Source organism: Octopus bimaculoides, chromosome 6, assembly GCF_001194135.2.
Source record: "Octopus bimaculoides isolate UCB-OBI-ISO-001 chromosome 6, ASM119413v2, whole genome shotgun sequence".
In the NCBI taxonomy this organism is placed as follows: domain Eukaryota; kingdom Metazoa; phylum Mollusca; class Cephalopoda; order Octopoda; family Octopodidae; genus Octopus; species Octopus bimaculoides.
The window spans coordinates 520,030-543,757 of NC_068986.1; the positions used below are offsets into that span (position 1 = coordinate 520,030).

The following is a 23,728-nucleotide window of genomic DNA, read 5'->3' on the forward strand; positions in this document are numbered from 1 at the left end:
GCTATGTGCACTCAGATAATTATTGATTCACAGTCTTGATAAGGAGTTCATTTGAGAGGATTTAACCGTCTATTTCCTGGCGGTCGATGCATCTCGAAAGGTAGGTCTGGGTGTGTCTAAACCAATGAACACAATTTTCTGGAGTGATAGTGTTGATGTTTCGACTTGCGACCTGTTGTATGACATGTGCACGCCGTTCTTCCATGATCATGCTGGCTTCTTCTGCAGCTGCCCGGTCGCCAACCCTTTGCTGCAACTCAGCTCGAGCGAGGTCCCGCTTGACAGCCGCCTTAACGGCAGAATGCACCATTTCCGTACAACTAAGAAACGGCGAGTAGAGAGGCAGGAGTTTCAGACTGATCGGTGTCAGCGTCAGCCGGGAGCTCGGCACGAACGTCTGGCCACGCGTAGATCAAGTAGACGGATTCATCCGTTGGGAGTATGTCGGCACATGCTCAAACTGTTTCCGCCATGAACCCCTCAAGAGTTTCGTGTAACGGTATCGTTCACAACGGAGTGGTGAACCAGGACGATTTCTCCCAACACTGCAAAAGTGGCGTTGCAGTTTTTCCCACGCTGACGGTTGACAACTCGGTGAACAGGAACGCCTCGAGGGCCTCGTCCAAAAGACTGCCTGATCCAAATGTACCCACATCCATCAATGAATACACAATGGCTGACGACTCCCACTTCCATGAACTAATGAGCATACTCATAGCACTTTTCCAGAGCTCTTGAGGCATTTATTGCATCTGCGACGTCTTCGGCCAACTTCATAGTTATCAACATCCCATCTAGAGCGCATGAGATTTCAGACACGGAAACAGGCGGCTTTTCGGTCAATGCTGTCTCTAAGTCAGCATTGACCGAAAGTCCCTCTTCATCTGTTGAAGAGTTGCGAGTAGGTTATCATTAATAATCACCTGGAGCTTGGCTCGCATTTCCTCTTCGACCTTAACGTGGTGAGCACCTTCTCTGGGCAACTTGTGGCGCCTCCCAGACCGTAGGTGGGTCGCAACTATGGATCGGTTAGTAATCCTTTTAATGCTAAGTGTGTCTGCCAGTTTCAGGTAATCGGTTTGATGCCCCTCGAAGGCGTCAACCAGCCTTACCGTATCTTCGTCCGATAGACGCATGTACCTTACACGTGGTTCCATGATTAAAAGTTGGTGTAAGAGAAAGGGATATAGAGTGATGCTGATACCTACCGATTACGAATGTTGCGTGAAAAAGACTTTCGTGGACAGAAGAATCACGAAATCTATTTCTCCCTCGTAGCTAATAACAACATAATAAAAATTGCATGACAAAGCATTGCATTTAAGTTTGTCACTTCTTAGAATGTGATTAAAAACACACATGTAAAATTAGAGCTAAATTGAATAAACTTATTCCGGACTTGAATGCTCAAGTGCGAATTTGAATACTCGAAAAGACCCTTCCTCGCATTCCGACTAATTTGAATGCTCTCGACGAGCATTTTAATTTGAATAATGTGCGAAATTGAATGATCGAAAAATGAATTTGAATGACGAACTTCATTTTTTTCGTAACTTTGAATGACCCGATTGTCAAATTGAATGACAAACGTACGAAGATGACAGCAAAAACCTATATTATATATATATCATATATATATATATATATATGTATATATAATACACACACACATATATATGTGTGTGTGTGTGTGTGTGTGTGTGTGTGTGTGTGTGTGTGTGGAGAGAGTTAATATGAAATCTCTAATAGAGCTTTGCACGATGTAATCTTTATACAAATGTAATGTCTACATATACGTGTGTTTACACACGCACGTGTTCACAAACACACACACACACACACATACATATGCATGTATGTCTATATGTATGTGCGTATATATGTGTATTTTTTGTAAAATCGACATCAGAGAAGAATGGTGGAAAGAAAATTAGTAGGAATTGTGTTTAGTGTTGAAGAGGACATCATGAGATGTGTAGTGAATGATTGAAGGTGGTGAAATATGTCAACATAACAATTTACCTACAAACATCGATGTATAGGTAATGAAACATTGATTAATTGGTAAATCAATACTGTTCCAATAGAAGCGAGAAACATTATAGAAAACATCAAATGGAAGGTGTGTTTAACGAATCCTTCTAAGCACCGACATTGGTAGTGTGGTTTGTCTATGAGGCCTTTCAGACTATAATTACATATAGAAATCTGAGGAATGCATTTACGGTTATTTAAACTGGTCTTCGACATCATCCGTGAGCTAGTTAGATTTGTATTGATTACAACTCATTTAACAAAGCTTTCTAATTTACAATGCTGTTTAAATGTTTGGCCAATGGGGAATCAATAGGCTATAATGAATTAACTGGAGATCATTTAACGTATGGAAAGACATGAGGAAAGGAAAAAAAAACCTTTCATTTAATCGTTTGCCGTTCACAAAGTAGGTACGAACGTTACTTGTTTGGTGGTTCCGTTGAATTCATCCATCTGTTTGTTTTTGAACAAATACGAAGAAGAAACTATATACGGACTGAAATGTTAGTCGAACTATCGAATTAGATACCATCACACTAATTAAAGTTTAAAACCAAATTTATTTTGAGAAACAATAAAAAAAAAAGCATTTGTTTATTGTTTCTCAAAATAAAATTAGGTCACATCCAAAAAGAAAACAGAAATCCTGAGATAGTTAAATACAAGACTTTTTTTCTTTCTCGATAACAATTATAGGTAATAGTCAGATATTGCGATAATTGATTATTCTTTCCATTATAGGCACAAGATCCGAAATTTTGGACGCTGGAGCTAGTCGATTATATCATCTCCAGTATTTAACTGGTACTTATTTCATCACTCCGAAAGGATGAAAGGAAAAATCGACTTCGGCAGAGTTTGAAATCAGAGCACAAAGAGCCAGAAGAAATTCTGCTAGTCATTTCGTCCCATGCACTAATAATTCTACCAGCTCGTCGCCGTCGTGCACTCATAAATAATCCATTCTACTATAGGCACTTGGCCTAAAATTTGATGGGAAGGAGATAGACGAATACATCAACCCCAGTGCTCAACTGGTACTAATTTCATCGACCCTGAAAAGATGAAAGGCAAAGTCGACCTCGGCGGAATGTGAACTCAAAACGTAAAGACGACCGAAGAGTCGCGATGTACTTTGTCCGGCGTGCTAATGATTCTGCCAGCTCGCCACCTTCTGGTGATGATTAATACTAGATGTAAATTATGCATGTGCATATGAGAGAACGAGAAACTGGCATGATAGCGTAGTTTAAAGTTGAGCTCTGGTAGGATATTATACGTGAAGCTGATTTGTAAATAGTAAATGTTTGTGACGTCTTTCTTGGGCGTGTTAAATATGTAGAAGAGATTCTTAAGCTATCTGTTTAGTTCATTGATAATCTCATATTGTGTCTTATATCGTCTGAGAACAACATATACTGAAATAAATATGCTCCAGGTTAAGTGAATATATAAAATAGGTTAAGTAAAAGAGTGAATTTCCAGTAGGTCTTGGCGGTTAGCATTAGGTCTCTGCTCCTCATGAAATTAATGCTCCACAGACACGAAATTTTAACGCCGTTTTTAAGCCGAATATATTAAGATTGGAATTTTGAATTGCAGCGAGAGGGGGAGAAAGATTCCAAAAGGATGAAAGGCAATGCTAGCATTTTGTACGTAGTCGCTGTGTATCATAAAACGAAAGTAAGTATTAGAAGACAAAGCTTTAGATAAAATGAAAGCAATTGTATATCCCATGCAGAGAAAGAGAGTGTGTGTGAGAGAGAGAGAGAGGGGGGGCAGCATGCTGAAAGATAATACTTATCCAGAGAGAGTGATAAAGTGATAAATATATAGAGAGAATGGAATGCTTGAGAGAGAGAGAGAGAGAGAGAGAGAGAGAGAGAGAGAGAGAGTGAGATAGAGAGGCTGATGGTGGCAGATAGAGTAGAAGTTATATCGATCTAAAAGTTGAATTATTTCTCGTAGCTAATTATATATATTTTTTTTTTACGGACAACCTTCTCTATGGGACGCAGATTTCAAAAATCAAATTTGTTTTTCTCGAGGATGAACCGTTTCAGTGCCTTTCGTGGCTCAACATACACATGTAACAGCATACACTCTTATTTATATGTAATATAGATATACACACACACATACTTATTGCATATAGTACAAACTTACATATATATGTGTGTGTATATAAATGATATATATATATATATATATATATATATACATATGTATACATATATATATATATATGACTAGGTTTGTGTGTATATATGTAATGGATTTCATATATGCGATTTCATGTGCATGCGTGAATATGTGTGTAGATGTGTGTATCTTAATCATCAGTTGTATTGTAACATATTATTAGCTGCACCAGAACATGTTCTTAAGAACAGCATGATTGCATGCGATCTCACATTCCTTTCGTCAAAATGGTTAGTATTCTTCTGTTCATCTAAAGAATCAATAGCAAGTAAAAAACTTAGCCAGATATATTCAGAAAATTAGATCGTCCAATAGAGATAACCGTTATTTATATTGAATTCTTATCTTCTGACATAATCTACATATTTGTATATATTTCATACATTCAGGGCATGAACTGAAACACTTTTTTTTAACTTAAGAAGATCAACGATCTTTATCTCTTTCAATCCATTTCACATAATAACTAAAGCTTGATCTTTTCTTTAGCTTCGCCAAGGAAAATATCTTGCAAAGATCAAAAAGATTGCTTATTTTTCTGTCGATGTTTTCACTGAAAATGTCATTTCCGGTAACACCTATCTATATTGGAAATCTTTATGGCTCATCTCGAAAATAAGTACAAACTACTGCTTCAGTCAATCTGAAGGTTATAACAGTTGTTAGCGATCAATATCCGCTTGCTGAATATCGTATTGGGTTCTATGTGAATAGCTCAGAACGTAACGATTAGAGATACATATTATGTGAGAGAGACATTAGCTTTAGTTGCTACGATATATCTAATGGATAGGATTCTCAAGAAAAAATATCCATAAAAGAGACATGTATAATGATATATTTGTGTACGTGCGTGCTCACACGTACCAATAAGCTTGTATTTATTTGTGAATTTACAAATACCTAAGTAGTATATGTGTGTATTGCGTATATAGTATTATATATCTTTTACAGCCAATCTTACCAATCGGTTTCGCACTAGGGGTTCAACGGAATGTTAGGTAACAGTCCACTTATGTAACCCTGCGCTCATCAGCTCTCCTGTGTGGCCCCTCTGTCCGGTATTCGCCATGATAGATCGCTAGCCACTGAACCTTTTTCTATTTTCTCTCCCTGTTTATTTCTGTGTTCCTTTCTGTGACAATGCGCTTCCTCACATTGCTTGAATTTTCGAATAATACAACTCTGCTGGCTCGCTGGGCACGTCAACATTTCATCTGAACGGAACGCCAGTCCTCTGCAGCTGAGTGGGCCGGAACAGCACAAAATGAAGATTTAGCTCAAAAACAGAACGCACCGCCAGTCTGATAATTGAATTTATGACCATGCGAGTAAACTCTGACCACATGGACCACTCGCCTTTAATTTTTAGTATTGTTGGATAATTAGCACTAAAATTTTTAATTGACTATATTTTCTAACGAAAACATGAGAAGTTGCCCTAACTATTGCACCAGAGTTATTCCCATTTTGCAACCGCCGAGTGGTCACTGGCAGTCAACCAACAAATAATTCCATCTCTTAACTTGAACTGGCTAAAAGGAATGAACTTTATATGCCAAATAATGTCAATCAGCTTCTGTAGTACCCATACTTGACCACTTAGCATCTGTGTGTGTGTGTGTGTAAGGTTAGATAAATCATAAAACTAGAGATCGATTGCGAATGAGACTGAGGATCACGGTGAAATAAAGACAGAACAATTGAGTAGATAAAGTGTAAATATGTAGGAAGATATGGACGATGAACTCTTAGATTCATCGTTCATATCCTGACAGCCCCACTATGTTTTGTGAGGAACAAACCAACAAGCTTTTAATGAGTTAAGTTTACGTTAACGTATTTAATGCAGGCTCATAATGCGAGATATAATGTTGCGGTGATGAAAAAACAATCCTCATCGTGGGGGAAAAAATTTAATGTTAGGCATTGACTAACATTATTTTGATTTTTTTTTTCAGCAATTTCAGAAAACAACTCTGCACATGTTTTCGCCTTATTAAGCCTCTTCTGTTAAGTATAAACTTTAACGTTCTTCCTAAGTAGGTATATAAAAAAAAATCACCTATCAGGTGTGGGTTATTCTATTTATCGTTATATTCAATAAATCGTTATAAATTGTAAGTAATATATAATTAACGTATAGTTTATTCGCATTAGTACAAACCTAAAATTCTCACATAAATTTATCTTTAGTAAAAGTAAGATTTGCAAGGCTAATTAGCTTCATATATACAAACAAGTATTAAGATTTTTTTGTGATGCCCCAACTTGTTGATTAATGCACGTTCAACAAATTTATAGTAAAACACGGTCCACTTTTATTGCTCAGCAACACCGAGACATTAAATATATTCGATCTAAAACTATGGCTGTTGTTTCAAATTCATATGTTTACGAGAAACATGTTATTTTGCAAGTGCTTTTTCTCTGATTAATGTAAGCTAAAGGGTTTTAATTATGGTGTTTACGGAACTATAACCAGGAGTCGGTGAATGGCTCTTGAAAAGAAAGAAATTATATATTATTGTGGTATTGGGCAATTTAGATGCCGTTATTGCAGAATAAAATTTAATATTCATTTATGATAAACTATGTTTTAATTATTCTTACAAGTTCATAAAATGCAAACTGGAAAAAAAACTAAAAGAGCAAAGAAAGTAATAGCAGTGATAAGAAAGAAATGAAAAGTCATAAATGAAAATTATGACGATAAAAAGTGGAAATAAAAAGACAGAAAAATAATTAAAATTCAAAATAGAAAACTAAGAACTTTATACCTGTAAACAGAATAAGAGAAACGGTGTTGTGGGGCAGGAAAGCAACGGAAACATGAAAATATTGAAAATATTATGTATGTTCTTTATCGGTAGTCTTTAATTTAGAATAAAAAGTTAATCCTTGAATTCAAGTCTAATAATTAGTCTTCCATTTTTATTGTAATATCAATATTTGTAAAGTCAAACAGTCATTTGACTTTCAAATATGTCACCCAAAAATTAGTCTGAAGAAAAACAAATAGGAAGGCACACTTTACCATGGAAACTAAAATTCCGTCAATAAATGACCTTTTACTAGAAATTTCATTTTGTCTATATTCTTTACCAATCATAAATAATATATAAAAATCTTCTCTGAATTTTATATCACTTTACATATCAATGTTTAAATCAGATTATAATCGAACAGTTTGTTTATTTGTTTGTTTTTCCGAGAAGAAATCAATTTTAATCGCTGGAAATCCAATGTGAGGACTATTCATATTTATGAAACATAAAAATTTTCTACGAAACCCATAACAAATACTTCTCATTCGAGAAAAGAACTAAAGAACTTTTTCTTCTACTTTTTGCTTGTTTAAGCCATGGGACTCCGACCATACTGGAGCACCGCCTCGGTTTTCGTCGAACAAATCACCACCAGTACTTACTTCTGTTAGGTTTGGTATTTATACTATAGGTTTCTTTTCTCGAAACAAGAAGTTACAGTCGACGTAAACAAACGATGACTGATTGTAAAGCAGGGCGAGGACAAACACAAAACACGCATGCGCAAACACACACACACACACACACACGTATTACATATAGATGAAGACGAACATGATCCCACCATGTGATCAATTTGAAGAATTAAGATATTAAGATATTTTTCTTAGCATGAAACCAATGGTTCAAAGTTCCACGCAATGGGACTGAATCCGGAACCATGTAGTTGGGAAGAAAGCTTCTTACGACGCAGCCACACCTGCGCCTGATATATATATATATGTGTGTGTGTGTGTATGTGTGTGTGTGTGTGTGTATGTGTGTACCTGTGAGTGTATATGTATTTAATGTATTTTTGCATGCCTGTGTAAGTACAGATGTATGTGTTTGTATTAATGGATATAAACAATACTTAGATGTATGTATATTTTGTACACATATATATCTATGTTTGTGTATGTGAGAGAGAATTTAATAAATACAGTTTATTGAGTAGATGCAGGTGTTATGTATATAGTATAATTGAATAGCACCATTATTAACTGTATATAACATTATGTACCAACTACGACACTCGACATAACAAGACAGAGTTATATCTTCAGGAACGCAGCAAATTTCCGGTAACAACAATAACAACAACAGCAATAATAATAATCCTTTATCCTTTCTACTAAAGGCACAACGCCTGAAATTTGAGGGGAGGGGACTAGTCAACTACATTGACTCAAGTATTTCACTGGTACTCAATTTATCGACCCCGAAAGGATGAAAGGCAAAGTCGACCATGGCGAAATTTGAACTCAGAATGTAGCTGACGACTCTGCAGCTCTTGCTGCTTTAACAACAACAATAATAATAATCATAATAATAATAATAATGATTTAAAATTTTGCCGCAACGGCCAGGACGTAAAGACGGACGAAATCCGGCTAAGCATTTGGCCTGAGATTTGAATGAGAGCGTCAGTCGATTAAATTGACCTTCAATGCTTGTGACTTGCACTTTGTTTTAACGATTCCGAAAGAATGAAAAGGTAGAGATGATCAAGGTGGCAACAAAAATCAGTTTGAAAGGAGTTAATTGAATTCCACAAGACATTTTGTCCCACACTCTTCCGATTCTACCATCTTCCATTCTTTCCAATAATATTGATTTCTGGAATTGACCAAAGACCTCAGCTCCGTGAGTGAAGCGGTAATCCGGGATGTCTGAATCAGGAGGATAAAAGAAAGCTATAATGATATTATTATACCAGTGGTTATTTGGGTGTTCGAGTAAGCCTAAGTTATATCAAATCTTCCAGTAGTGATATCGGTTGTCTAAGCGTAATAAGCATAAACCGTAGCTGACTAAATCGACTGTAGTGTATCATTTGTACTTATTACATCTACTCTGAGTGATGAAGATAAAGTGTTGCCACTTTCTATATACTACAGGACAAGCATTTTATTGATGGCAAGGGAACTGTATTTCGTTATGTGACTACGTCACACTAGTAGGTATATTTGAGGTTTATTAAGTCAATACTGTGTTTTATCGCGTGTTAACAGCGCTTCAGTTTCATTAGGAGGATACCTCCGTTGATTTCTTATAGAGTTCAAAGCCAGCACTTGTAACGACGTTTCGTAAACAAATACGCCAATGTACACAATGCGATCGAAGAAAGAAAAAATAAGTAATGGGTATATATGCATATTTCGATAATTATTGTTCTCTCATGAGCATCTCATCCAACCGATCATCTATCCACAATCCCATTGCTAGCTTCAGCAGTGTAACACAATAAGGTAAAACAATATGCATATTTAAACACATTCACATTTGTGACAACTGGTATGAATGTTTAATTACTGGTAATGCACCTATACTTCGTAATATTACTACGACACACGACTAAGTATGTTAAACATAGTGGGTACTTAAGCAATGTAATCATGGATAGTTGATAGGCTGGATGAGGTGCTGATGAGACAACAATGATTCTCGAAATATGCATATACATTCATCACATATCTTTCTGTCTTCGATGGCATTGTTTATATAGTCGTATTCGTTTACGAAAAGTCGTTAATACAGAGTTGGCTATGAACCCTATAGAAAATCAAGAGACAATCTTATAAGGACAATTATTATGACTTATAGAATATTTCCTCCGGTTTTCTACCATTTCTATTTTACCACTCTCTCTGCTAAGATTAATAGTAAAAATGATTTTACTTTGTTTTTGATAGGCATTTCTTGTGAACTTCAACGAGACTAACCTGAAAAGATGTCCATGTTAACAAGGAAAGGTACGATGGTTCGGAAAAGCCGCGGCACTCATTCACGAAGCCAGTCGATGAAACGGACTCCATCACGAGGCGGGTCGACTAAGAGACCTACACCGGGCCTAACACCTGCTATTGTTGTTATGGACAGCACAGAATCAGAAGACAAGGATTCCTCAACTAACGCTTCATCACCCCCCGCAAAGAATATTGTCGGAACAATTGTGGTAAATATTTTACGTCGGTTTATTATCTTAAAACACCTTTTCCTCTCATTATCCTTATCTGACTTCAATTATTATGAACTATAACACCCAAAAGTGTGACAGTTATTGACCTTCATCTCATATCAACTGTTGTAGTCTTCCTTTCAAATACCAGAGCGCTATTACAGGGTAGTGTGCTTATACCTCCATTCAATTTAACATAATGTGGTTTTTCTCTATTTTACATGTCTTGTTCCACGATCAATAATTCCTTTCAGTTGGAAATCTTCCAATAAGGATAATGCCAAAAGGTTAACGGCCTTGGTTATCTAACAAATGCTTGAATTTGATCAACTTATTATATATTATATTATATTACACTACATGGAATCTACAACAATATTAACAAGGTTTATGTGACTCGAAATATAAGCACGGTAGAAAAGGTAAATCATTCGAAAGTGAAAATAGATATTCCCTGAAAGCATTTTGTTTAAAGATAATATGTTGAACCTTTTACCAAATTTAACATAATCTATTTGCCTTGATGTATTAGCAAAATAGTGGATTAGCAGAATAGTGGATTAGCAGAATAGTGGATTAGCAGAATCGGTAGAGTTTCTTAAGATGGGGCATGGCAATATTTTGATGATCGTGAGTTACGCCAGATTGGGACATAACTAAATGACAAATAAAAATACAATAACGTTTCCTTTGAATGTGTGTGTGTGTGTGTGTGTGTGTGTGTGTGTGTGTGTGTGTGTGTGTGTGTGTGTGAGTGTGATAGAGAAAGAGAGAGAGAGAGTGAGTGTATTTTCGCCTTTTCAAATAGAAGACATACTACAGATATTATGTCAGAAGTGCTTCTTTCTGGTCGAAATCCACATTGAGACTCGGGCATAAATAGGTTGATATCATGAAGTAGAAAATGTTGGGGGAGAATACGAGAGAGGATCGTATCGGCGTTATCCAGAAGAGAGATTCTCCTGCTGTCGCTGAACTCTTCACGGTCTCCTTTGTAGATTGGACGATATTGGAGTGTTTGCACGCGCTAGGTATAGCCTACCCTACCAACAGAGAAGAAATAAAGAGTGAAGATGGTACGTAAGGTAAGGCGCACCATACTTGTTGATCTCACTCAGGATCCCGTCATTAATGGGAAACTTCTTGTTTTTGAGACCGTGGATTGCCCTTTGAACCTCATAAATTGTTATTGGGTTGACAAGTTCTGTAGGATAGGACCGTTGGGTCCGTGGTGTTGGACCGATTTAGAAGTTCTTGAAAATGTTCGACCAACTTATGAAGTATTGCAGTTTTCCTTCTCAGTAAGGTGCCATTGGATGATCTCACCAGAGTATTCACCTCTCTGCATGGACCGAAGATTCTCCTAATCGAGTCCTTGAATTCATAAGTTTTCTTCTCCTCTGCATATTTAACACTCGCCGACTGAAGCCACATCAAATATACTCTCAACCATAGTGAACGAGATTCAGTAGGCTGACGATTCAGCTGCACCATCTCATATCTCCGCATCTCTTCAACACATGACGAACACAATGGACAGTGTCTATTCTCGGCTCGGTCGTCAAGTAAATCATCGTAAAACTCAAGATTTCCATTCATCCTTCCCGTACTCATCTCCCCTTCACCCTGTCCTTATTCACGATGCTCCTCTAGCGCAAGCGGATTCATTCTACTGTCTCGGAAGCACGATCTCTAACACTGGATGTCTTGACGAGGAGATACTCCGTCGGATCGACTTGGCTTCTACATCATTCGAGGGACTCAGCGAACGAATCTTTCGGCACAAGAACATTGGAGCTAATACAAAAATCTTCGTTTATCGAGTTGTCTGTGTATCCTTCCTCTGAGTGCTGGACCCTTTATCGGCACCAGATCAGATAACCGGAAGTGTTGCATATCAAATCATTCCAAAGATTTCACACGGAAGGATAACGTGTCTCATACTGAGCTCCTCCTGTGGGTTGGAATCTACAGCGTTGAAGCCTGCGTCCTTCGTCGTCGTCTTTGCTGGCTTGACCATGTGATTTGGACGCTGGGTAACCGGCTCTCAAAATGGTCTTCAACGGGATCGCGACTGGAGGTGGGGCTCATTGACGTCCAAAACTTAATTTTCATGATCATTTCAAGTGGTCTTTCATATGATACGGCATCCCTTCAGATCGGTTAAAGTCCCTAGATGTTGTAATAGAGCGCTTTGAAACCGAACACAGGAGACTGCATGAAGAAAGGTGGAGACGTCATCATCAAACCCTGCGTCTGCAGTTCCGGGTCACCTTCAGTTCCCTCAGTTCCATGGGATCTGCCTGTCTCATATCGGTCATGTCAGGCACGTCCGCTCCTATGAGCAACACTGTACTGGACGCGGTGGAGAATGAATGTATTGGATCGACGCTGTTATCACTTTGGTGGACCGTCATAAGCAAAATAAGCATATATATATATATATGTATATATGTGCACGCGCGCGCGTGTGCATATATGTATGTGTGTAAGCATATATATATATAATGTGTGTGTGTGTGTGTGTGTATATATATATATATATATATATATATATTGTTTCGAATTTGTGTGAATGTGTATAAAATAATATATCAGTTGAATAAAGTCAAAACATGCTCTAGCTTTCATGTTTTTATTAAGGCATTTAAACATTAAAAAAATCTTTTGTAATGCTCATAAAGTTAAATTAATACTTTCATACATAGAGTAATCATCAGGTTTCAAAAGTTGTTTACCTGAGAGTTGAGTTCTTGACAATTGTATGACCTCTTAGAACGCTCCAACAAGCTGAATTTTTAGAATACGGTTTTGACCAATCCGTATGCAGTTTAAAAATCACATAGTGGCGTGTGGGTAAAACACTGTGGTAATGTTTCTCATTATTTTATCCATCTTTCTCTGCTATAAAATCTATTGGCGATTATTTATATAATATATTCAAGCTTCTTTCATTTGTTATGTCACTTTACGACCTAAGTTTATAAAGTTTCTCCTGAATCAAATTTGTCTTTCATCATCAGGCAAAAGTAGTGGAATTGGTTTATTCAACAACACCTACTGCAATATGTAATCTTAAAATCGTTTGTTATTCTTGCTTTACAATTGCATGGTTTTCTTATTTTCACGCTTCCATATTCTTGTACTATTGCTTTTGCGTCAGGTCGTAATTGATATGTCAATTTGGTGGAGATAGTTTGTAGAGTTATTGTGAAAAACGTTGCCAAACTTTCAATCTTCAATTACAGATTATTCTATCAATTATACTTAAAACTCACACCTTCTATTTATTGGACTTCATATCACTGTGGAGTTAATAGAAGTGTTTTCAGAGCTGCACATCCGTTTAATTTGTTTCCATCTCAAATATGTTTTCAGTGAATCGTATTTGATTCTTTTTTTTTTTACAAACAGCCAAGTGAAGAGAAGCTTTACATTAGGAGAAAAAATACAAAATGTCATTAACAATAAAATTATATGAATTCATTCACTAAGTGAAACCTTAAGAATGTTGTTTGTTGAAGCGGAAATATATGTGGAGAAGAAAAATAACCCCCTTTTTTATGTATATTAGAAAGGCAGAGCTGAAAAAAACGGTACAGTAAGGAGCAAGGAGAACTATTAGAAAAAGAGAAAAAGGGATAGGCAGAGATTGAATCTACCTTTCTCTACTACAAAATCTTTTATTTTCGATTATTTATAAATTGCTTTTTAAGTTTCTTTCATATTGATGTTATAATATCTCCAGTCACGATATTCTTCGGTTGACAAACAACAATGACCATGAAGCGTGCCAAGAGATTTCTCCCAAACAACCAATATTGATTAACCGTGTTACGGATAATGAACTGTAAACTACTGTATTTCCTTCGCATTTCTCATTTTTTCCTTCAATTTTCTCTGTGAATCTTTCTTCTAATTTCATTACCTCCTCTCAAGAAAAGGAAAGCAATATTTTTTTTTCTTGTAATTGAGTATTTTTCTTGTAATTGAGTATTTTTAGTTTCCAGCGCTTCATTTCATGGCATTTTGCAAAACGAATTGTATGTTCCTTGATGAAGCCAGGGGGTTTCTTGTGTACAAGTTTTAATAAAAAAATGTTTAGTTCTATGTTATTTATCTCAGTTCTCTGTGAGCAAAATTTAGTTTACATAAAAATGACACGGCTCCAAACTGCAATCGAAACCCTATCTCGAACTCCTCTGCAAGCCTGTAATCTACTTCTCTAAAGTCACTCCATAAATACATTGTCATTCATAAGACCTAAATTAATGAGTTAATATACACAGACATGCAGCAAGTAAGTAGACACTTTTAATTTTCAAAATCTTTTATTTGATATTAATTGGTTGAAGATGTTTTCTTCTAGCTGCTCGTCCATAATACCCAAGCTTATGCAGATATGTAATACACGTTCTTGGACTAACATCGGAGTTATTTTTGCATTTTTTTCTCTCACAGCTGATCATGTTTCTGAAATACAAAACATATATTTAAGCCCTACAAAACATGTCTCACCTGGTTTACAAGTTAGTCATTTGCAATGATTGTCACACTAAATCAAGCACAGCATGGACATATCTGAAGGCAAATTCCACAAATATGATACGTGTATGATGTCAAGGACCACAGAAATGTGTTGTTTATTAACATCTAATTGTAAAAAGAACAATTCTGTCATCATCATGACATTTAAAACTGGTTAGATTAAAATAGTGAAAGTTGGATGCTTTTTATTTACTGAAAATACTCATATCATGACTTATGTTTCCACATTTACTTTAAACAATATTGAAAAACTGAAAAACTTGAAAAACTATTTCCGAAGTTATGTCAAAACCCCATACTTAGGTCTGCATTTGATGAAGCCAAATCTAGCCTTAGAAATGTTGAAAAATGGACATTTGAGTTTGTGAAATATTTTGACGTGATAGAGCAAAACGGATTTCATTTTTCAAATCAGCACCTCCAAATTACCAGGAAACATGGCTCCAACACTAGACGACAAAACCATGTTCCCCAGTGTAATACAGGGAAATGAGCGTTGTTTTTTGTTGTCTTGTAATTTATTTTGGCGCTATTTCGATTCAAACAGGAATGGTATAATCGACGTCGAAGTGTCGGCATGTTGTCCAGTAGACATGGCTGCCAACTTGATCGTGTTTCTGAATATACTTCGACTTGGCAACGACTGTGCAGCCAGAAATGATGGAGTCACTTAATGTCTCATTGTACTAATTAAACAGTCTGCAATTGATGTTAACATCTTTTTACATTATTTTTGCTTTAGTAATTATTCGTGGCTCGGCCATTATCTTTCATGTGCAACTAAAATCAGAGATTTTGTTTCGCCCTTTAACTCAGCTTCTGAAACAGTCATTTTTTTCTGTTTTCTTTCTTTTCTTTTCTTTTTTTTTTTTTTTTTTTTTTTTTTTTTTTTGCTCGAATGTTATGGAGTATTGGGCATAAGGTGTCTTTTTCTCCCCATTTCAGAATAATTTGAAATTTCATTTTGAATTTTCATTCGATGTAAAGTTGTGGCGAAAGAGTCAGCAGAAGTTCATCATTACCTTCAGCCGGAACCGCGTGGAGCCTAGGTGTTTCGCTCATAAACATACACATCGCCCGGTCTGAGATTCGAACCCGCGATCCCTTGACTGCGAGTCTTCTGCTCTAACCACTAGGCCATGTGCCTCCACCTTGCTGTTCCTAGCAGGGCTATTTCGTTGGATAGTGTATAGTGTTGAGAGTACAAGTACAGCTTCTATGTTTTTGTTCAGGTTTTTTTTTTATCATACTCTATGCTTCAATTATTATTGGTATTATTTTCACCTACGTGCTTCGCATTTTCAATACTTCAATTATCATTATCATCATCATCATTATTATTATTACTACTACTAATTGCGTTATCTTTAGCTAGAGATCGTGATTTCAATTCCTATCTCCATGATGCTTCCTGGTCTTTTAATTTGTTGGTTTCACGGTGGAACGGACCATGTAATTCTATACGGTGCAGGGTCTCTTTTCTCTCGTTGGCTGTTCTTGATCGGAATTCATGAGCACACTCAAGTCCATTTTTGTTAACTCCTACATTAGCATTAGCAGTATACTGTAGCAGGTCTTCTTTGCTTTTTACCAAATATTCTGGCATGTTTCTTCTTTCACTGCTGATGCATTTCTGTACGATAATCATCCCACGTCCACCTTTATCCCGCTTCATGTAGATCCTGTGTACATTTGCCTTAGGGCGGAGGGCACCATACATTTTCATTGTCTTTCGGATAGTGCGATCGAGCTGGTTAATCTCCGCTTGTGTCTATTTCAGGATGGATGCACTATGTTGATGGTAGTCTATTATTGTTGTTGTTGTTGTTATTAAGGCAGTGAGCTGGCAGTACCGTTAGCATGCCGGACCAAATGCTTAGCGGTATTTCTCCCGTTACTCTGTTCTGAATTCAAATCCCGCCGAGGTTGACTTTGCTTTTCAGCCTTTCGGGATCGATCAATGAAACACTGGGGTCGATGTAATCGACTAGTGCCCTCGCATCAAATTTCAGCTCTTGTGCCTATAGTAGAAAGGATTATTATTGTTGTTGTTGTTGTTGGCAGAATTGTTAAAACGCCAGGAAAATGCTTACCGCATTTCGTCCGTCTTTACGTTCTGAGTTCAAATTCTACCGAGGTCGACTTTGCCTCTCATCCTTTCGAGATCGATAAAATAAGCACGAGTTGAATACAGGTGTCGATGAAAGCGATAATTTATTTTTGTTGCTTATATCTTACAAATGGACCACGCGTGCTTCGGCATCATAATTCCATAAAATGTGTTTAACGGGAGAAAAATATTGAAAAAACATCAATACATGTGAGAGGGAAAAAAAGTGTGTGGGGGGTAGAAACAACAGCCAATCCTTCCTTGAAAAGTTCACCTTTTCCTCTGAAATTTTTTTTACCGAAAAGGCTCCTCCCATGGTTTTCAAATATAAAAAAATGGCCAAAATCGGTGTTCCAAACAACCAAAATCACTTTTCCATTTTTTTTTCTACAAAAATTATACTGGTATACAAACAAATTTTCATTCAATAAATAATGTTTTTACATTACGTATACAGAATAAACTGTGGGTTTTGTAAATAGTAAATTAAAACTTGAAATGAAAACATTAAAATAGAGAGTGAGAGACTTTGTAAATAAAGACGGAATACTCTGCAGTGAATGCAACAAATATTTAAATTTGTGAAAAATTGGAGCGCAAAAATTCAATAAACTTCAGATATCGAAATTATAGGAAATTCCTTAAAACAGGAATTTATAAAAAAATTTCCTGACGGACAAGTCTTTAATAATTGCTTTCTTTTAGTAACTGTTACATACCTAATTAATAAGCAGCTTTCTCCTTTATAATATAGATTATAATAATAAATACACTGTTGCTTTCGATAGTGTTCCCATTATTTCAACTTTGTAAGACAGTGACCTGACACAATCATTAGCTCGCCGGACAAAATGCTCAGCGGCATTTCGTTCGTCTTCACATTCAGAGTTCAAATTCCGCTGAAGCCGACTTTGCCTTTCAAACTTTCAGGGTCGATAAAATAAGCACCAGTGAAGTTCTGGAATCGTTGAAATCTGTATCCCGCTCCCCAAAAATTTCAGGCTTTGTGTATATAGTAGAAAGGATTATTTCAAGTTTGTCTCTATTTTCTTTTGTAAATTTAAACTTCATTGCATTTAATCTTTTGGCAACTATGCACCAACTTCTTATTGTTTTTATAGTATTCAGTCTGCCACAGATATTTTAAGCTTCTTACTCCATATATTTCTTGAGATATAATTGTTAGTAAGAGAATCAACAATGCCAGTCTGAAGACATATTCTTTGAGTGTTTAAGTAGGTTTGGTACGCTTCAACAAATCAATCAGTATATAGATAAAATATTAAGATTCTCAATGTGTGTTAATCCAACAAATCCTTCTCATATGCTATTAGTAGTTCTTTATAGGTCGAGCTGTTTTCCCAATCGATATTATATTTTGTTCTATCATTCAGCGGATGTCTCGGACAATTAGGGCAAATAGACAATAAGATTATAAATACGATCAATATTTCAGATTCAGATGTGTTCTAAATTTTTTATAATTTGCTTTGTGAACATCGTAAGGCAGAAGGTAAATTTCCGGAGAGTTGCTACCATAATTCTCGATTAATAGACACCAATGCAATTTGTTTACGTTGCTAGACTATCTAGACTATACATCAATGACGTGGTTCCGTCTAATAACGCATTGATTGTTTCGGGGTTAAAATGCATTTGCCCAAGGTGCCAAGCAATGGGACTGAACTCGAAGCGAACTTGAGACAATAGTGTTTATTCTCATAATTCCTTTCCCTGTGCTATGGTGTTGGGCCAGTTGTAAACCATCCTAATTATATTAAGCATAGTATGCAAACCTCTCCACTTCTTACAACTGCAATCCCATGAGAAACATTGATCTGGTCACAAGAGGTTCTCAATGAGGGCATGTCGAAGGGAACGTTAGGATTTAGGGGTGTGAGAGGGAGGTGAAGTAACACAATTAACATACTAAATGTTACCTATGCTAGTAATTACTATATACATGATAAAACTAGTAATGTTTATTACAATAAAATGACAAATATGCATACATCCTGGCTATAGACACGTTTGAACTAGAATAATTAATTTTTAATGTTATATTTCTGTCTTTTAGGTGTGCAGTCTTGCTTGTTTTCCTCATATATTGTGATCTCCATTATATTTCGTTCAGTGATATAATTATATACTGGGTCATCCCATAAATAATGCGGTGTGTTTTTTTTTCAATTTCATGAACTAAAAGTCGGAGGGGCACGGAATAAACTACGTGCATCAACTTGCTATAAAAGCAGATAGTAATTTTTACCTTGCATTTATTCTTAATCCAAGTCACAATCCGTCTTTGACGAACCAACGAGGTAAGTTGATAGACGAGCCCGAGGAAACTTTTCAGGAGCACTTCGCCCAGCTTTTCGGAGGTGGGAGCGAACCGGATAGTAGGAGGGACCTAACAGACTTCCTCGCCGGGCTGCCGCGCCTCTCGGGGCGGGATGCGGAGTGCTGTAAAGGGTCGATCTCGCCTGAAGAGGTATTTGAAGCTATGGCAGACTGCGGCGCGGGTAAAGCGCCGGGACTGGATGGTCTACCCTATGAGTTGTATAAGAGTATGCCAGGCTTCTTCGGGCACCTGCTGGTGAATGTCTACGTGAACTGGCAGATCTGTGCGCAGGAGAGTGGTGACGCTTGTCAGAAAGGAACTGGATAAGGGGGATTTCATTGATAATTTTCGGCCCATCACTCGGCTAAACGCAGAGTTAAAGATTTTGGCCAAAGTGTTATCGAAAAGATTGGTACGTGTCGCAGATGGTCTGATCGGGGATGCACAGACATGTGCCGTTCCCGGCAGAACCATCCAGGATAATCTCCACCTTCTACGGTACACTTTGGAGGGGTTTAATAGTGATTCTGGCAAGGGCGGGGCAGTGGTTCATTTAGACCAGTGAAAGGCTTTTGGTAGGGTACCTCATTAGTACCTGGTGTCCATTCTGGCGCAGTTCGGCCTAGGTCTTGGCTTCCTCATGTGGATCATTCAGATTTATAACAAAATCGACTCGGTAGTTCGGGCGAACGGCTTTTATCTAAGCCGTTCAACGTCAAGAGTGTCCGCTCTTCCCGCTTTTGTACGTAATAGCTCTTGAGCCATTGCTGCAAAAATTGAGCGGCATCCCGAGACAGCTAGGTTGTGGAAAGTCGGTCTCAGTTTAGGCGGATGACAGCACCATTATCGTAACCGAAATGGATCACCTACAGAAAGTAGGCAAGGCCGTTAAGGTTTACGAGACTGTGGCAGGAGCAAAGGTTAATCGTGAAAACCCAATCGGCTTGCAGTTCGGCACCTGCAGAGGCTAGTCGATGCCTCCTGACAGCATCGCTGGACGTTGGATGGAGGATCAGATTAAGTCGCTTGGAGTTTGGTTCGGACTAGACCTCCAAATAGAGAACTGGACCGAGGTATGGAGCTGGGTGACCCACATAGTCAAGACCTGGTCTTGGCGGTAGCTATCCCTGAAAGGGAGGGCGGAGGTGGCCAATGTGTTCATCGCATCGGTCATCACCTACCGCCTAACCGTCGTTCCTTGCTCTCATTCGTGGTCGCTGAAGCCCCAGACAAAATGTTCCCTCGTGAGAAATAAAAAATCACTTTATTCTCTGTGCAAGTTTTGAAGAGTGCAGTTCGATTTTAGCAGCTATTCAAAGCTACAACGAAAATGACAAAGGAGCATATTCGGTATATTTTGCTTTAAGAGTTCAATAAAGGCAACAACGCAACGGAAAGTGTAAGGAATATTAATGCAGTGTACGGGGATCAGACAATAAGCTTAAGCCAGTGTCAACAGTGGTTCCAGAAATTCCGAACCGGAAACTGCAGCCTAGAAGACGAACCACGTCCTGGGAGATCTGTAGAGATCGACGAGAATGTTCTGCAAACCCTGGTTGAATGAAATCCCATCGTAACTTTTGAGGAACTAGAAGAGAAACTTGGATTTGGTCATTCAGCCAGTCATTCAAGTCAGCGCTAGAAGAAAAACGACCACCTTTGATTTCAATATGAAAGGGTGTTCTTCCATCAGGATAACGCTCAGCCACAGACAGCGAGGATGACATTCCAAAGGCTGGAGTAGATTGAATGGGAAATAATGCCGGACATTGCCCCATCTGATTATCATTTACTCCGCAGTCTTCAAAATCATTTGGACGGTAAAAATATGAATTCTGTAGACGCGGTAAGAAGAGTACTGGAGGCGTGAATTTTGGAAGAGGGTCCTTGCAAGTCTACCAGATAGATGGAAGAGCATTGTAGAAAATGAAGGATCGTATATTTTACATTAAAAATATCATTGTTCCTCCTAATTTTGAAAAATATAAGAAGTGTTAAAAAAAAAGCGGCATTATTTATGGGATGATCCAATACAACTATTGTGTACGTTATCCTTTTAAAAATTTCGAAAGAATGGAAAAATAAATTTCTGTCAGCACTCGAGAGAATGTGGGAGGAAGAAACTGTATTTAAAAACAATGGTAGAACAAGTCATTTGTTGATTCGTGTAAAAGAAGTTTAACTTGATGTCAGTGAGGTGAAATATTTGCAACCGAGATTCAAAACTGTGACATAAGCTCAGCTCACATACGATTTTACATCTTTCTAAAGCTCATCTTAAAATATCTAAATACACTTCAAGTAATCGACAAATATCTCCAGTATTTCTCTATGTACAATGTCTTCTGACGTCAGAGACCGGATATAGCTGTTGCTGCTCTAATCGGATTTACAGTGTTATACATGCTGCATAATAAACTTCTTTACATTCGACAGCACGATTCTTAGTAATAGTGTTACTTCAGTGTTTTTCAATACCTGGCTACATTATCTTGCCTCTCACTTATGTGATGGTTAGTTTCTTCAGTGGTAAGCATCATCACAACGGATCTTGAGCTTCACATATGTTCGTCCACAATCAAATACGATAGTTCTATAATTTCTTTTGTATAAAACATTTCCTCTCTGTCTCTTTAAGAGAGATTTTACCGTTGTGAGATTTCTACATGCAACGTTGCTCATGAATAAAATTCTTATGTCATGTATTTCACAAATTCTTTAGATCAGATATTATTGTACATCCCAACATTGTGAATATACAGGACTTTTATATAATTTAGTAGATTCATGTAAAGGCATGTAGCCTAGTGGTTAGGAATGTTTGGCTTCCGTTAGACCGTGTGTTCGATTCTCAGACCATGCAACGAGTTGTGCCCTTGAACAAGGGACTTCATTTCACGTTGCTGTAGCACACTCAGGAGAAAATGAGGACCGATAACTCCTCAGAGTTAACATTGCGACGAAATGGCATAACGCTCAAGAGAGAACCTTGTACTTTCAGGCTAAGAACCTTCAAAATCCGGTTAAGCTCCGACCTCATGAAACAGGAGGTCTGAGACAGACATTCAAGTGGATTCTTCTTCCTACAAACTTGGTTCTGAAGACTATTCAATTGTTCTATTTTATGAACTTATCTGCACTGGAGTCTGATTTTACGCCCTTCAGGAAATAGGGTCGTGACGTAGGGCTTAGATGCTCATACATAATTCTACAATTAACTTAATCTTTTTTTATAATTAGAGCACATATACAATAACTAATTATTCCTCATTTAGACATAAGACCAGTAAGTTTGAGGTGAGGGCTTACTTGATACTATGGATCCCAGTACTTGACTGTATCATTATTTTATCGACCACGAAAGGATGAAAGACAACATGGGCATGATTTCGATTCAGAACATAAAGAGCAGTATTTGAATGCCACAAAACATTTTGCCTGGTGCTTCAACGACTCTGCCAACCCACCCCTCTTGTAAATATATGTATATACATATATATAATCGTAAGCTCGCTTACACGTACATACACACGCGTTCTCCCTCATACACACATACACGCTCACATACACACACGCACTTGGGCGCCCTAGTTCAGCGGCGTCACTGTTATTTCCCCTTCACTCAGCCTCTTCTGGTCATTTCACTATGTTAAACCGTTAATCGCGACAATTTTTTCTCTCTCCGTCTTTTTTCGTTCTTTCTCCATTTTCCCTCTCAATCCTTTCTGTCGAAGAGCGTAGGCTGGAAACTTCAAAGACTTTTCCATTCTTCCTGAGCGTCAAACGAATACACTTGCTTGTTACCCCATCTGTCTTTGTCTTTTGTTTTCTGTGCATTTGAACGATACATTTATACACATATATGGAGATTGGTAAAGTTTTTTTTTTTATATCATTTATTACCATTAGACATATTTCATTCGCTAATGTGAGTTCTAAAATCGTACATGTAGGAGAAACCTATTAGATATCTCTTATCAGAAATGCTTCAGACAGAGAATCAAATAATAACAATCTCCTGTTTTGATATGTAATTACTCTGCAAAAAAATATTTTCCAAAATTTTCAATACTTATCCATACCTCACACAAATATAGCATCAACAGATGACTTTGGAGTACTGGAATAATCAGGTGTGCTTCAAGAGGATACAGCTTGGATTTTAACCCTATCTACATAATATCCACGAAGGATGAAGTGGCGAGCCATGAGTTGAGACTGAGTCGCAAAGTCATGGCTGTTACTGCAGAGCCTGCGCAGACGGAGGACTTGGGAGTAAGGAATGGAGAGCTTGATGTGCGTATGGTGCGAGGAGGAGAAGTTAAAATAGGAGTGAGTCGGTGTGTTAGTAGTGGATTGAGGTAGTGAGAGCGGAGTGGTGTATACCGAGATTTTCTCTCTCTCTCTATCTCTTTCTCTTTCTCTCTTTCTCTCTCTCTCTTTCTCTTTCTCTCTTTCTCTCTCTCTCTTTCTCTCTCTCTCTCTCTATCTCTCTCTCTCTC

General features: G+C 37.4%; 1 protein-coding gene across 4 annotated transcripts in view; it reads left to right on the forward strand.

Moving 5' to 3' along the window:
• LOC106873602 (transmembrane protein 272) overlaps window positions 1-23,728 on the forward strand; it is a 220,705-nt gene that overhangs the window by 128,456 nt on the left and 68,521 nt on the right. For all 4 annotated transcript variants that reach the window (XM_052968519.1, XM_052968517.1, XM_052968516.1 and 1 more), the window contains exon 2: window positions 9,962-10,224. In XM_052968519.1, the coding sequence (XP_052824479.1) occupies window positions 10,000-10,224 (225 nt within the window). In that variant the 5' untranslated portion in view covers window positions 9,962-9,999. The remainder of the gene's footprint in view (window positions 1-9,961; window positions 10,225-23,728) is intronic.